The 16,352-nt window shown below is 43.2% G+C and overlaps 1 protein-coding gene across 3 annotated transcripts in view; it reads right to left on the reverse strand.

Annotated features, from left to right (window-relative positions):
• Positions 1-16,352, reverse strand: part of ATG7 (autophagy related 7) — a 244,062-nt gene that overhangs the window by 186,794 nt on the left and 40,916 nt on the right. For 2 of the 3 annotated variants that reach the window (XM_036738091.1, XM_036738092.1), the window contains exons 10-15: positions 12,199-12,289; positions 11,935-12,079; positions 9,818-9,976; positions 7,066-7,260; positions 2,614-2,814; positions 1,693-1,808 (exon numbers count right to left, since the gene is read on the reverse strand). In XM_036738091.1, the coding sequence (XP_036593986.1) occupies positions 1,693-1,808; positions 2,614-2,814; positions 7,066-7,260; positions 9,818-9,976; positions 11,935-12,079; positions 12,199-12,289 (907 nt within the window). The remainder of the gene's footprint in view (positions 1-1,692; positions 1,809-2,613; positions 2,815-7,065; positions 7,261-9,817; positions 9,977-11,934; positions 12,080-12,198; positions 12,290-16,352) is intronic. The other variant, XM_036738093.1, reaches the window with a different exon arrangement.

Consider the following 16,352-nt stretch of genomic DNA (forward strand, 5'->3'; position numbering starts at 1 on the left):
AAGCATAATCTTTCTTAAAACATAGCATTCTTCTCCACTGGACCCCAAAGAAAAGTTTACTGCAGGAAGGACTTCCAACCCTCCATTTCATAGGCTGATAATATAAACACTCCCCAAGGGAAAAAGAAATAGATTTGTGGACATCAAGTAAGCAGAAACTCTAAATCACTCCCTCCTAAACAATGATGGCACATGGCCTACGCCACTCAAGAAATGTATCAAAGGACCTTCACTTCACCCATGACCAAGAAAGAAAACATCATCTGGAGATGCTCAGATGAATAAATACAGGGATCAACGAACAGTGTCCTCTCAAATCAAAATACTCTCAATCAAGAAGCTGTCACAGATTCAGCTTGGGCTGAGGAATAAGTGATTTAAAAAAAAAGACTGAGACAGAAAAGCTGCTCCCTGACCTGAACCACAGCAACCACTGCCTATCCAATGACTTCTGCACTCCTTCTGAATTTTGCTGGTCAGTGTTTAGTGAGAATAATACATAATCCATTATTTTTAGCTGTTCGAAAAAGCTCTGAGACACACCTCAAACATATGATACTTGTACATTTTCATTGCGACTAAGAAAATTCGGGGAAAAGCCTTTGAAGATGGGTTTTTCCTAGTTTGCAGTAACTATAGTCTATGGCACAAGTAAGAGTGTTGGCTCAAATGCAGTCTGGCTTGCCTATCTATGATCTGGCAGATCAATCTCGCCCCGTGTGTCAGGAAAATGTTTAAGGAGATTTAAAAGCAGTGATATTAATAACATTATCTCATTGCTTTTTAAATGCAACAATCTTCTTGTTTTTATTTTACTGTTTCTAAGTCTTAAACTGAAGTTTTTCTCTCGGTTTCTCTGATAAATCACAGATGGCTTTGCCGGATCCCACTCAGACTTGATACTGTCCTTGGACAACTAAATATGCACAAGGCTTCCCAACCTAGAGGCTATGGAACCTGGGTGGGAGGGAGAGGGCGCAACAAAGAGTTACATTAAGTAAATCCATTAAAAAGCAAATGCGCCTTGAGATATGTTTTACATGTCTTATATATATGTGTGTGTGTGTGTGCACATATACATATATGTGTATCATCTATTACCATTTTTCAAAAGTCAATGCTATTGTAATTAATAAAACACAAGTTCATTTTAAAAATAAAATAATGCATTACTGAATACAAAGCAGCTCTTTGCCATCATGTATTTTCTCAATCAGACACAAATAGTACGATTGCTACCAGAAGAGATCTCCAAAGTGTTCTGATGTTACAGTGATGTTAGCATATTTGTAAAGTTTGGGAATTACTGATACTACACTCTGGACCTTTGGTATGCAGGCTACTGACATAGGCCCCAGGCAAACATGAATCACAAACAGCTTAGCTATTCCTTCTTTTACCCTCAGGTTTTATATGAGCTTGATGTGAATACTGGAGGTGCTTAATATTAACAATATTTACAAAACAGCATATATTCTTACAATAGTATATATTTTTGTCAGTCCCAGGCTTTCCTAAGCTCTTCTCTCAGGAAAGGAGTCTGGTCAGACTTTTCTAGTACAGAATGTAAAGACTGAGAAAACCTTTAGAAAAGTCAAGCTAACAAAAACCAGACTCTCTCCCTCCAGGCTAAGGAGAAACTGCTGAATGAACTATCCACTAAATCCTCATTGAGTGTTTCAGCTCACTCACCCTTCTGGATGCTGGAGGACAGAAACCATCAGCTCCACTGCCAGGGATCCCGCGATCATGGCTAGTCCTGGTCGGCTGACGGTGCACTGCTGGTCTAAGGTCCGATCTCTGGTTGACTACCAACAAATATCCAAGTTTGTAACATGCCGAGAAGAGTTCCATTCCATCCAACACCCAACCAGAAGATTGAGGCAGCCAACATATCACTGACATTTATCTATACAGAACACTCAGTGATTTTTGAAGGGCCTTCACTCACAAACATGAGCTCCTTTCATACTCCCAACACTCCACTGGGGCAGGTGTTACCATCCTAATTTTGTAGATGAGGAAGCTAAGGCACCAGCAAGTAAAAATGACTCCCCCAGGGCTACGCAGCTAGTCAGCAGGAGAGCTGGGACTTAGAATGCTGGGCTTCTGACTCTCAAACAAATGCTTTATCATCACACCACATGCAAAAGACAAGGCTCCAAGAGCTTCCTGGTCATTTTTCATTGAGATGGCTTGTATGTGTGTGATACTGGTCTATATAGTCTACTTGCACCTGGTGTCACTGACATGTCTGTGCTACCTCTGCAGGAATATGGTAGGATGACACCAAGCCAGAAATAAAAGGTCAATAGTATGTTGACATAGAGGTCCAGTGGACAGATCGCTGACCTGGAGTCAGGAAGACCTGAGTTCAGACACTTACTAGCAAGTCACTTAACCTCACTGGAGATGGAAATGGTACACCAGTCCAGTATCCTTACCAAGAAAATCCCATGGACAGTAGGGTCCATGGGGTCATGAAGAACACGACTGATCAACTAAACAACAACTGCTATCATAGATGAGAACATTGCCTTGCCCCAAACAGGGAGCTGGTCACATGAAATGGGTCACAATCAGTTTCCCATAGAGGAAAAGGTCTCTACTTACGTCCCCCGGTGCCACAACATCATTGCAGAAGTAGCAGCCAAGTTTGTAGCCAGGGATGTTGGAGAAAAGGGATGATCCTAGGTCGGCGGATGCAGTGATATGGCTGGGATGTGGGTCCCCAGCCCCATGCTGTTTGGGCTTCTTCAGTCCATGTCTCATGACAACAAATGTGTCAAATCCCAAGGCAGCATTGATGACCAACTAAAGGTTTCCACAGAGAGGAAAAAAAACAAAACACCACAACACACATTTGATTTGGGGGTTACAGAATCAAGTGCTTATCCAAGTTCATGGCACACAGCAAAGTTCAGGGAGCTGCATACTCTCCATCTCTGGGACATGCCTCCTCTTCCCCCTGCGACAGCCTCCAGCTCTAGCTCAGGCCCTCAGCATCCCTGGCTGAGCTACCGCGACAACCCTGTGATGCGTCTGCCTGCGCCTTCCATCTAAGTGATTCTTCTTAAACAAGGACCTTCCTCAGTAAGATCCAGGGGTTCCTCGCTGCCTCCAGCACCAACTATACAATGCTTTGTTTGGCCTTTAAAGCCCCCTCCCATCTCTCCAGGATTATCACCAATCACTCCCTCCTGTGCCCTCACAGCCACACCAGCCTTTCTGCCTTTCCTCACAAATCAGCCTCGGATCTCAGCTCCTCCTTTTATACTGGCTGCCTCCCACTCGCCCTCATCTCCACCTGAGAGTGCCTCTCTTCCCTCCAACTCAGCTCAGCTGCCCCTTTCCCCAGGAGGCCTTCCCCTCGGATGATACTTTCCATCTCTTCCCTGTGTATCCCATATCACCCGTCAAGGCACATGCTGTCTCCCTCACTGGAATGTAGGCCTTTTGGAAACAAGGATTGTTTTCTATTTTTCTCTGCATCCCTAACTCTTAACCCAGTGTCTGGCACACAGTCAACCCTTAATAAATGTTTTTTTGAAGATATTGTGATTTCATTTGTATAAGGAACTGCAAAGTGAGGAACCTCCCTCTGCCAGGACAGGCCAGGAGCGGGGAGCTGAGAGGTTAAGTGACACGGCCAGGGTGACGCGGCCAGGACAGGGTCAGAAGCAGGAAGCCAATGCCTTGCTTTCACACCTGGCTTTCTCTCCACCACCCTGACAGCCTGTTGGAACAAGGATAGCGCAAACTGGGCTTCAATTTCACCATCTGTAAAATGGGGATTGTTGTGAAGATCAAAAGGGATGACATGTGACTGATGGACAGCAAATAATTAATAATTATGTGTTGAATGAATGAAGGATTTAAGCTTATGCAAATACAGAGAAAATCTAGAGACCAAAAAGACTATTAATAGAAATCATATTTGGGTATTTAGACCTTCTAAATGCCATGTCATTTGTCATATTCCATCAATTTTGTTTTATTTTATAGATATTTGCATGAAGCAATAATCAAGGTCTACAAAGTGTCCCAAGGGATCATCTTGTTCACATAATACAAGGAAGCCTTTTTCACTGATAATTTAATAAATCCCTTTAGCCTCAATGTAGTCAAATATTCTTTGAGTTAGAAAGGAAACTGCCTGATGACCAGGCCTAGCCTCCTGGTTCTCAAAACATCCCAGGGAGCCCTAGACCAATAAACCAAGTGGTGACTTCCTGGCAAGGCCCTCTCATTACATACAGAGTGGCCACTGTTCCTCTTTCCCTGCCTCCTCATCCCACAAAAAAAAAATACTCCCCTTAATTGCCTTCTGTTTCTAGGGCCTAGTGTGTGTTTTCTATGTATTTCAACCAGAAGGACTGTGTTAGATTGTAACTTTTCAGAGGGCAGGGCCTCCATCTGACTAACCTTGTACAGAGCTGAGCATAGCAGTACTTAAGAAAAGTGTTTAACCACTGCTTTTCATAAAGCATGAGAATCTTTCCCATTTCTGAAGCTTTCCAAGTCCCTGAAAGACTCCTAGGGATGGGCTTTACGGCTGGAGCTGGAACAACTCCTTTACTTAGCTCAAAGTCATGATTTGTTTTGTTTCTTTTTACCATAAACAGCAAAAATCAGTGGTGCGGACAGGAAAAGGTTCAAACACATAGAGAAATGAAGAGCTCTGAATACAAGGCCAGGAGGTGGGGTGAGGACAACCCAAGGCTCAACCGGAAAAACTGGTGTACGGAAACAGAGGGAGTCTGCCAATAAATGTTATCAGTATCTTCTGAGCACGTGTGTGCAAAGTGCTCTGACAACAGCAAGAAAGGAGCAAGTCCCAGGTTGTTCCTGCCCTCAAGGAGTTTGCCATCTCATCACACACACATGTATATGTGCACATGCATGTGTAAGTCTTTCTGTCTCTCTGTGCATATCTATGCAAAGGTGCCAAACACCCCAAGACAGCATGTGTCAGGTGCCAGATGAGGGGTACCAGAAGGCAGGAGCCACAGAAGTTCAGTGGAGGTGGGGCTCACTGTGCTAGGCTATTTGTGTCATGAACAAGGACAGTTTGGGGTTGGGGGGGCAAAAGTCGAGGATATTTCTGGGGTGGGCAAGCGTGAGAAAAAGAGAATGGAGCTAGAAATGAGCAAGGCCTGTTCAGAGGGTAAGTGAGTGGACCAGCCTGGCTAGAGCAGCGGGAGATTACACTGGAGGGAATATAGGAATGGCCAATAACAAATAAGGCCTGAAGGTAAGGTTGGGCCAAATTCTGGTGGATCCTGAATACCAGACTGCAGAGTGTGGACTTAGCATGCAGACAGTAGGGACACACTGGAAGAAATACTTGGCTCCTCTGATGACAGGGAGATCACTACATTAACCTGAAGAGCAGGTTTTTCGAAGGATTAAGATAAAGAAGATGTCAAGGTGACTGCACAATTTGTGGGCTGAAGGGCATTAGGGTAAGCCTAGGTGGCTGCTTGTTTTAAAGAGAACAGTTCTTCCTAGAAGAGGCTAAGCTTACCACTTTAACACTGGTGGTAAGAAAAGAAAGCTACTGGCCGGAAAAGCCCATAACCTAGTTAAAACAAACACTCATTATCATCTTTCAAATCTTTTTTTACCTGCACTAAATTAGCCTTGGAGCAATAAGGGTGAATGTGTATTCATTCCCACAAAGCAATGATGGAAGAACTAACCTTTACCACCCCACACAGGCTTCAGTTTTCGGGTGAGAAAATTATTTTCTAAAGCAGAAACAATGCTGTACTCTAATTTCCATTTGGATGGTTAGATTTTAACAAAATCAGCATCCTTATCGCTGTTACTGAAACAAGTAACAAAATATTGGTTATTAAGAATGTCTTCCTTACACTATCTGTGTTAAGTCCTGTGACAGTCATGATAAATAGCTAAGCTCAACAGACCTTTGGACTAGTAGAACTGGGTGGAATCCCACCAAACGGAACTGAAGGGATTAGCTCCAGAACACAGCAGCCACCATGATAAAAGTAATGAAGTAATGCGGTCTCCAGACTAAGAGGGCCATGGAAGAAACCAGGAGAAGCTCACAATGTGCTTGACTAGGATGTGATGGCCCTGGGTCCAAAGGAAGTGAGCAAAGAAGTAGGAAGGAGTGGGTCAAAATCTCAGCCTTCCCAACTGCTGGACACCCATCTTCCTCCTTATTCTGTTGGTCCTTGTTTATTTATTACTGTTTCTTCACTTCTCCATAGGACGCTACTAATTTCAGGGGTAGGGAATATGTCATTACTTATTTTTAAAGTGAATTTCAAAATTCCCTGTGTAGTAGCACCTTGAACTCTTCAAAAAGAGAAGACTGCATGAGATCCAATGCGTGTATTAAACACAACTACACCAGGACTAGAAGTTCTTCATGGTAATCCAAGATTCAGCCACCAGAGTTTAACTTCCTTCTCCTCAAATTAATCAACGACCCATATGCCAGATGTGCAATGCAGAGATGGAAATGGGCCCTGTTTTGTGAAACCTTATAATCTAAGACAAATTATAAAAAAATGTTATGGCTAGAGTTAAATGATATAAAAGGTCAATCCTTGATTATAAATTCTAACTAGGGACTCTTCTCCCTTCCCCCATGCTACTGATAGGCCCCAGATCCCCCGAAGCTGCCTCTTAGGAAGATAATATTGCTGGAAAGGGATGGGGGGTTGAGGAGATGTTTTCCTGTCTCCTAGCTGGAAAATAAAATGAATTTCACATGGAAACTGCTGTAAGAGATAGCTGATTCTACATAACTAGAAATGCGACAGGTCAGCTAGATTACGGTTAAATGGACTTTGAAAGTTATTCTGGGACCCCAACCACCATTTATAATAGAGTTTCTATGAGGAAATGTGTTCTGAATTTCAAACAACTGACTTACAAACTTCTGGAACACAACCTGTTTGTAAGTCAGGGCCTACATGTATACGAATTAAACAAGTAGAGTATTTATAACCTCTGGTTTTTTTTTTTAAGAAAAGAGGCCAGAAGACTGTGTGGAGTGGGGAGTCTATCATCATGCCACACATTCCGTACCTTCCTCTTGCTCGCTGCAATGAGTGCAGGCAGCCATCGGCTTTCCCTGGTGTCCATCAAGAGGAAAATCACATCATGGTCCTCGATGAGCCTCTCAAGTTGCTCCACATCTTTCTGGGCTTGTTCCATGGTGACGCTGGAAAAGTTCACAGGGTGGCCCGGCATGGGGATGCTCATATTAAACCCCGCAGCGTTCTGAGGGAACATCCAAGAGCACTTTACATCAGAAGCAGAGACAGGTGGACTTGTAGCAGCTAATATGCATCTAAAGCACAAAAATACTTGTGTATCTGCCTCGCTCCCCCAACCTCTCACAAAGGCAGGATGATGGGACAAGAAAGCTCATGAGATGCTCTCCTTCTTGACTCTTTCATGAAGAAAAGACCTGGCCCCTAGCTAGTATGGGGTTTTGCCACTGTCTTGGCAAAACAGTGATATAGATGAAGGTTGTCTTTGGCACTGCATCATTCCTCCTGAACTACTATCTCCTCACTCTACGAGTCAAATATTTGGTCATTAAGAAAATCAGGACTATACAGGGCTTTGGAGGGTATCCAAAGTTGTTCTGGAAGCCTGGTTAAGATGTCAGGTCAAGTCACTTCCTAAATCATGCATGAGACTATTTCTATCCCATAGGGTCAGAGGCATGTAGAATATTAAGCAAAGATAATGGCACAAGAGAATAAGTGATGTGAAATGTCACAGACAATAAATGCTACAGGAATTCTGAAGTGAGGGAAAGGTCACTTCTGAGAGTGGTCAACAGGGCTTTGTAGCAAAGGGAGTATTTGAGTTGAGCCTTGAAGACTAAGAAGAGCTTATGAAGGCGGGGGTCAGAAGTTGAGGTATTTTAGTCAGAGGAGATTCTTTCTTCCAAAAAGGAGGGAGAGGAACATGGAGGCAGAAACAACCAGAGAGTCACAAATCCAAAATCATATCCACTAAGCACTAAGGAAAAACACCAAACCATGTGTGTTTTTCTATCTGGCTTACTTCTGACCATCATATTCCAAAGTCACTAAGGTCTGCTCACCCTAGAATGAACACATATAAAGGAGCCCAGTGTCCCTTCTTCCACCACAGGGTATATAATGATCTAAGCACCGGTGTTTGGGGCCATCTGTAGTCCTGGCAGAGCTGCCTGGATCCAGGATGGACCCCACATGTGCATGCCCCGGATAGGGATGAAGAGGTCCCTGGAAGTGAGGTTGCACACATCCTCCCTACAGCCTTTGTATGATCTCAATAAATTATAGTGAAGTAAGTTCCATGAGAGGGTGAATTGTCTCTACTCTTTAAATTCAAAAATGGATTGGTACAGGGCAGTAGAAGTCTGAGAGAATTTCAGGAATTTCCCCAGGAAAGGGGAAATGATATAAGCAGAGTCAAAGATGTAATAAAGAACAAAATGTTTTAGAACCACAGGGCATTAGAGCTAAAAGAGACAACCTAGTCCAAGGCTTTCATTTCACAGCTGAAGAAACTGAGGTGTAGAAAGGAGCCCGTTTAAAGTCATCTAGCAGGACAGTGATAGAGTCCAGCCCAGAACCTCCCCTTTCCTGGTCCAGGCTGCACCTAGGACTTAGTGTCTTTATATTAAGCTCCTTGAGGGTAAGGGCTGTTTTGGTCTTCTATATTCTCGTCTGTGTCTAACTTAGGGTGGGCACAAGGTGGCTGCTCAGTAAATATGCATTAAATTGAATTCATTCTCTTCTTAGGGAATTTTAAAAAAGAATACAAATGCAAAAGCAGCATTTCCCAAGAAAACTGCATATAAACTAAAGGCTTTTGGCTCAAAGAGTTTGGAGCTGGAAGATGCCTTCCAGATCAACTAGCCCAGGAGAGGCAGTGTGGCATGGTGGACAAAACTACAGATTTAGAATCCACAAGGCCTGGGTTTGGATCTCACCTCAGACACTTAGTAACTGTAAGTAAGTCCTTGAGCAAGTCCACTTCCTCATCTGTAAAAAGGGATAATAAAAGTACCTACCTCCCAGAGCTGTTGTGAGAATGAAACAAGATAAAGTATAGAAAGCACCCTCAATTTTAAAGCCCGATGTGTGTGTGCGTGCGTGCATGTGTGTGTATCAGTTGCCTCTGTTATTATAAATAGGGAAACTGAGGCCAGAGAGGGTGAGGTATTTGCTCAGGAGCATACATTCCCACCCAGACTAACTCCAGAATTGTTGGCCATTCCAGCACATCATACAGCTGAAGAGAGAGACCGGCAGAACGAACAAGAAGGAGAAAGTAGAAGTTAGTTCTCTTGCTTGGCTAAGCCTGGCTTCCTGGTACGTGCCTTATGGATAAGCAGATATTCTTAGGACAGCTGGTTTGACTCTGCTAGGAAACTGACCCCAAACACTACAGACAGAACCTTGCTGGAAGACCTCAGGAAAACCTGCAGTTATCCATGAAATGAGCAGAATGATTGGCTTCGTTAGCTGGGGATTTTAAGTCAATAATTCGACAAAAATAACATCTCCATGGTAAAGAATAAGACAGCACAAAAGCCTCCACTACACACACACACACATACACACACACACACACACACACACTCTCATACACACACACACTCAAACACACACACACACTCACACACACTCACACACACACTCTCATACACACATACACTCTCACACACATACACTCTCTCTCTCTCACACACACACACACACACACACACACACACACACACATTTGGGGACCAGGGAAGAAGATTGCCACTCCCAGAAAATCCTTTCCTCACCACTCCTGGGAATATCTTCTGGAGCCTCTCTGCCGCAGCAAGCGCCTTTGGCTTCCCTCCTCCCAAGCAGTCTTCAAATTCATACAAGGGCTGTCTCACAGGATTCGAATAAGAGATCTTTGCATTGTCCACAAAGGTGATGCGCCTGACTCCCCAGCCCTACATGAAACAAGACAGAAGAGTGTTCTGAATGAGCCTGTTAATGGGGAGACACTCTGGATTCCACCTGGGGACAGTTCAAAAACTGATGTGCAAAACATCAGGCATTTTTCAATCTAGAAACACAATGTTCTTTTTGTTTGTTTCTGAAAATAATTGCATCTTTAAGTCTCCAGTACCTGGATATCAGACACAATATGCTGGGCCAGACCGATGATCTCAGATACCACTGTCTCTGACAATGGGGACTTTTGTGGGAGTGCCATACCCAAGAGAGTGGAAAGGTTCCTCCAATGCCCCGAGCTTCCCTTAATTACCCACTAGGGGGCTGTCCCTCATAAATCCTTCATGAACAGATCTGTGGTGAGCTTCAATGACTTAGCGTTGTCATTTCTATGTTTAACATTCACTATATAAAGCAGTATTTTTCAATTTGCCCTAAAACTATCTCAGCTGACCTTGAATTTAGTGAACAAAATCCATGGAGGAGCATGAGCTGTCCATATCATTCATGAGTTCACACCCTCCCATCATCCAGTCTTCTCAGGCTTCCCAGCATCAAAGAACCCTTGGGAAAAGACCCGGGGAGGTTAAATAACTTGCCTATAAGTAGTTAACAATGGTGCTAGAATCAAAGCCCAGGTCTCCCAAGCTTCTCCCCAATTGAAGAGTCCTGATCTTTCTCATACAGAGATAGTGTGGGAAGATGAGTAAAGGGCCAGCAACAACAGCAGAAAGACGGAGGTGAAGGCCCCACTCCTGCTGCCCACTGGCTCGGACACACATCCAGCAAATGCTATGATCAAGTCTCTTCACTGCTTGGTGCCTTCTCTCAGTTCTCAGCTGCTGCAGAGTGCTGATGTGCATCGGTGGAGGAAGGCTCCTCACCAGGAGTGTCCTATACTGATGGAACCACAGACCAGACTAACAGGTAGTGTGTGTACACACTGTGGTAGGAAAAAACACTGGCCTTAGAGTGAGAAGACCAGGGTTTGAGTCGTGGTGATCACTAACTAGTCCTGCGACCTTGGGCAAGGCATTGAAGCCTCATCTCTCTAAGCCTCTTTCTGTACCTGTAAAAGGAGAGGCCTGGGATGAATGATCACTAAGGTACCTTCCAGCTCTGATTCTATGAAACATCTTCATCCAGAAATGGCCCTTCTGACCATTTTAGCTATCCATATGTGGGCCTTTTCTACCTCTGATGTGCACATGCCTTTTTACTAAGGTCTAGTGACCAGAACCAAGCAGGCACTTCGAGGTCAAACTGATTCCGATCTTATATAGGAGTAAGGTCACACTTTCGGCTTGATTCTCAGTACCCTTCCTGACACTCAGTCTCTGGGGTCCTTCTTGGTTTGGTTTAGTAGCATTCAAGGTTCCCCACCCCTGGAAAGATTTCAGGAACATACTCAACAGTGAGCCCCAGACTCTTCTACCAAGGTGCTGTAGGTCCAGTGAGAACCCTGAAACAGGCTTAGACAAAGAAAATGGTATCAGGATTAAAACTGATAACTCAGAGTTCATGATGCTAAAAGCCTAGTTTGGAATGAAGTTCATCTGTCACTTTAGCTTTGTATTTCCATGAGAAAAGCATTTCCCTTTGGAAGAGAACAGTAGCATGGATAATCCAAAAAAGCCATTTGTATTTGGTTCTAGATTATTTCTTTTTGAAGGAATTTTATATTCTTTAAGTATACATTAACCTAATACACTAACTAGGCCAAGGGGAAAGCAGAGTGGGAATATGCTGGGCCATAGGAAAGAAGCAGAAATGCTTAAAAACATGCCACAACTAAACCATATGCAGGTCAGCACTTAACTTTTAAGTTTCTGGAATATCACTCAATTTGAATGACCAGTCTGGAAGAGTGACAAGAGAAATATAAATGAACACAAGAGGAAGAAACATAGCCTCACAGGCTAAAAGTAATTTCCATTGGCTACTCCACACCTACCATTAATGTCCTGGCTACATTGCAGCCCAGGGTACCAGCTCCAAGTAGCAAACATTTAACAGACACAACTTTGTCCAAGTCCAAAGTAGGCACCAACCGCCAACACATCAACTTAAGATTCAGATCCACAGATGATTCGGCCAGCCTAGATAATGAAGAGTAATAGCTCAGGATCATTAGGGCACTTTTCCTAGAAGCATTCATGGTGTATGCCAAGACCATGGCCCAGAAAGTCCAAAAAGATCACAATTAAAAAAACCATACCTTTTGGGGTCCATACATTCACTGAGGTTCACCATCCTTGGACCCATGCCTCCTTTCTGGTTCTTTTCCCAACCAACAGCTTTTGGGCAACCTACAAAATTAAATAAAGCCAAGAAGGAAAAGATGAAGAGCAAAATGCTAAAGCCACAGATTTTACCTTTTAAGAGCCCGGACAAATGATACAGCAGACGTTCTCTTCCAGGAGCCTGGTAAAAGCAAATTCTCATCAAACTGAAGTTTTTACATTTTCCTATATTTTTGCCGAGCTCCACTTATCCAAAACCATGGCACGCAAACCCCTCTGCTCAAGAGAGCTAAAGGAATGGGGACCAGCAGGAAGAAAGTGAAAAGAAAGAAGAAAAATGATGGGAGAAAGTTCAGGTCCCAACATCTTGGAAACCCTCTGGACTCCTCTCCCAGGTGTCTCAGGACAGAAAGCCACCTAGGTGATGGTGACCTATCTGACCTATTCTTCCCCAAAATCTTCCTTATGTTATGTCTTATGGAGTTGCATTACTGCACTCTGGTCTATACTACTGACTTTATCCTTCGTAAAAAAGTATTTTTACTTTTTCTGATTTACAAAATCTTTGGACCTCTTTTTTAAATGAGATAGCATCTCAAATTGTAGTTTCATAGGGTTATAAATTTAAAGCTGGAGGTAATCTCAAAGGCCATCTAGAACAACCCCCTCCGATAAGGAAACTAAGGCCTAGAAAGGTCAAATGACTTCCCCAAGGTCACATAGATAGTAAAATGGCAGAGCTGGGATTTAAGACCCAGAGCTGGTGGTGGATTGTGATGCAATGACTTCAGACACGGCAGTAATACTGCTGTGCCACCAAATTTCTCACCCATAACTGAGGACACCATTTGAAACCATGATTCTAAGTATCTTTGGAAGACATACGCATACTACTTTGGGGAGGTCTATACATTTTCAGCAAAGAGGTGACTCAGTAAACGTTCAGTCACATCGGGGGCTAGGCTGTAATTAGTTGGGTGTTTTTCTTGGCTTAGCTCTATTTCCAGCACTGAATACTTAAAATGGAAATAATATATCTGGCTCCGGTGCCAGGGAATGTAAGAATTTAAAATACCTTCTCTGTAAAATAATTGGGGCTTATCAATTCCTATTATTGGACTTTTTCCAATATACTTATACTTAAATATGCACTGCTCATGGCAAAGGATGAAAACAATGCAATCCTTCTCTGGCCCCATCCCCACAGAAGCTTTTTTGAATCTTGGCATTTCAAGCCTCCTCCAGTACAATTTTTTTCACCCTCTCAGCTGCATACTTCATTGAAAAAATTGAAGCTATTTCTACAAATATTTCCCCTTTTCCCCTTCTCCTTATCTCACTTCCCTCAAAACATCTTACCTAACTCTCTCTCCTTTAATTCAGTCTCTCCCTTTCTGCAGATTCATTATCTGTTGTCTCCCCCATACTTAAAAAAAAAACCCTCATCAGATCCTATTGTCCCTACTAAGGATCTTCCTGTATTTTTCTTCCTTTTTTCAGCTAACTATCCTGAAAAAGTTGTCTACTCGCTGTCTGCAAATGACAAGCTGTGATTCCAGAGGATTTTAAATGAAACACATTACCCACCTCCCGACAGCAAAGGGATGGGCTCAAGTGGCAGAATAAGACATCTTTTCAGACCATACCAATGTGGAATTTGTTTTTCTTGACTAAGTATATTTGTTACAAGAGTTCTCTTTGTTTCAGTGAGGGTTGGAGGGAGATTGAAGGGTGAACAGAAGCAGGAACAGGCTTGCACCCTGCTCTCCACCCCAAAAAGAAAATCATAATTCAGAGAATCACTGAAGCATTTTTTAAATGCACAGAAGAGAGCAAAAGATAAGTCAGAAGGAATCACAGACAAGCAAGGTAGCTTTGAAAGTAGCAGAATTAATTTATTATATAGTTGAAAACAAAAACAAAGTATGCATAATAGAAATTCACAATTTCACATATAAACTTTTTCTATTCTACTATGTATATGGAAATATTTATTTGCTTTTTAAGTTTAGAATAAAAATAAATTCAAAGAAAAAAGTGATAAACTCTTTGCAATCTGTCTGCTGACCTTATCATTCAATTGAAACTGCTCTCTCCAAGGTTACCAAAGATCTCACTCAGTCCTCTGCCTCCTTGTATAGCCTTTGAGACTGCTTATTTACCCTTTCCTCCTGGGTCTTTATGAGACTGCACTCTGGATTCTCTTCTTCTGTGCCCGACCCCTCCTTTTCCATCTTCTGTGATGGGTGATCCCCGCTGTGCTTAGTGCCCTCGTGCTCCGTCCCTGGTCCTTCTTCTCTCTTCCCTCTATATTGCCTAACTAGATGATCTCATCAGCTCCCACGGGTTCAGTTATTATTCCTCCATACGGATGATTCCCAGATCTCTATATCCAGCTCGAGTCTCTTTCCTAAATTCCAGTCTCCCATCACCAAAAGCCTACTAGATGTCTTGAGCTGGATATCCCATAGACAACTCAAACTGAACACATGGGACACAACTCACTGCCTTTCTCCCCAAACCCTCCTCCCTCCCTAACTTTTCTGTTACTATCCAGGGCACCCCCATCTTTCTAATTATTCAGATTCCAAACCTCGGTGTCCTCTCCGACTCTGCACTCTCGCTGAATTCACATGTCTGATCTGCTGCCAAACACTGTCATTTCTACCCTCACAACTTGAGCCACGCTCCCTTTCTCTCTACTTACACAGCCGATCCCTCGTCCAGAACCTCATCACCTCTCACCTGCACTGTTGTGAAAGCCTTCTGATTGCTCTTGTTGCCTCGGGTCTCTCCATACTCCAATCCATCCTCCCCTTAGCTCCCTAAGCCATTTCGCCACAGCATAGGTCCGACCACATAACAACTCTGGGGGCTCTGTATCACCTCTAGGACCAAATTTAAGTCTTTTGTTTGGCACTTAAAGTGCTTCACCACCCGGAACCTCCCTGATTTTCCAGTCTCCTAGCACTTTCTTCCCCCCCATGCATTCTACATTCCCACTACTTGGCCTAGTTGGTGATCTTTGAACACAACACTCCATCCATCATTTATCTCTGTGTCTTTGCACTGGCTGTGACCCATGCCTAGCATGCCTGCTCTGCTCGGCTCCACATCTGGCCTCCCCCATGACTCGGCTCAGCTGTCACCTTCTACAGGAGGCCTCCTCCCATCATCCCAGTACTAAAGCTTTCACCTCCAAGATTCCTTTCCCTCTACGGCACAGGGAGCTTGTATGTACCTATTCCTTTACGTGTCATATGCTCCATTAGCATATAGGCTTCTGGAGGATAGGGACTGATTATTTTTTACCTTCCTCTGTGTAGTCAGCACATAGTAAGCAAATGCTTAATAAATGCTTACTAACTAAATGAAACCATTTTTAAAACCTTAAAGAACCACAGTTTAGTATTGTCTCCATGTTAAAGTACTACTGATTAATTACAAAGAAAATATAATAATTCTGCTCATACAAATAGCTAATATTGAATACCAAACATAAGAAGTATTCTAAGCGTTCATCAAAAATATAAAATCTATTTCCAAACAAACATGCCAACAATGTCCTTTACCTAAAGCAACGGTTTAAACAGCAGTCATCAGAAATTGCTTGTTTATAACTGAATGAGTCTCCAATTGATGTTGAGTCATTTCATCAAGGAGAGCAGAACTCTCATGCTTCCTACCCGCCCTCCTGAAAACACAGAGCTCCCAGCTGTGGGCTCCAATGTGAGTCTCTTCTCCTTGGGCACTACCCTCATTTGCAACCTCTCCTCCTTCCTCTTGTCATGTTTTTCTTCTCATCCTACTGGCACAGGTTACATTGTGGAGCTGGAAAAGACCCTCCATCTCACCCAAATCCCTTGTCGTTTGGGCCACAGGATCCTAGCTCTAGAGCTAGACGAGACCTCAGAGGTATTTCATTTTCAAATTAGGAAACTGAGTCCCAGAGAAGTTAAATAATGTGCCCAACATCACACAAGTAAAAAGCTGCAGGGTTAGGGTTCAAACCCAAATTCACTAGACCATATTGCCTCCTCTGACTCCCACAGTCAAAGATTAGAAGCAGAAGGAGCTTCTGAGAACATCTAGGAGGTTAAAGACTTCTCCAAGTTTACAAAGAGAGTAA

This window comes from Trichosurus vulpecula, chromosome 9, assembly GCF_011100635.1.
Source record: "Trichosurus vulpecula isolate mTriVul1 chromosome 9, mTriVul1.pri, whole genome shotgun sequence".
Classification (NCBI taxonomy): Eukaryota; Metazoa; Chordata; class Mammalia; order Diprotodontia; family Phalangeridae; genus Trichosurus; species Trichosurus vulpecula.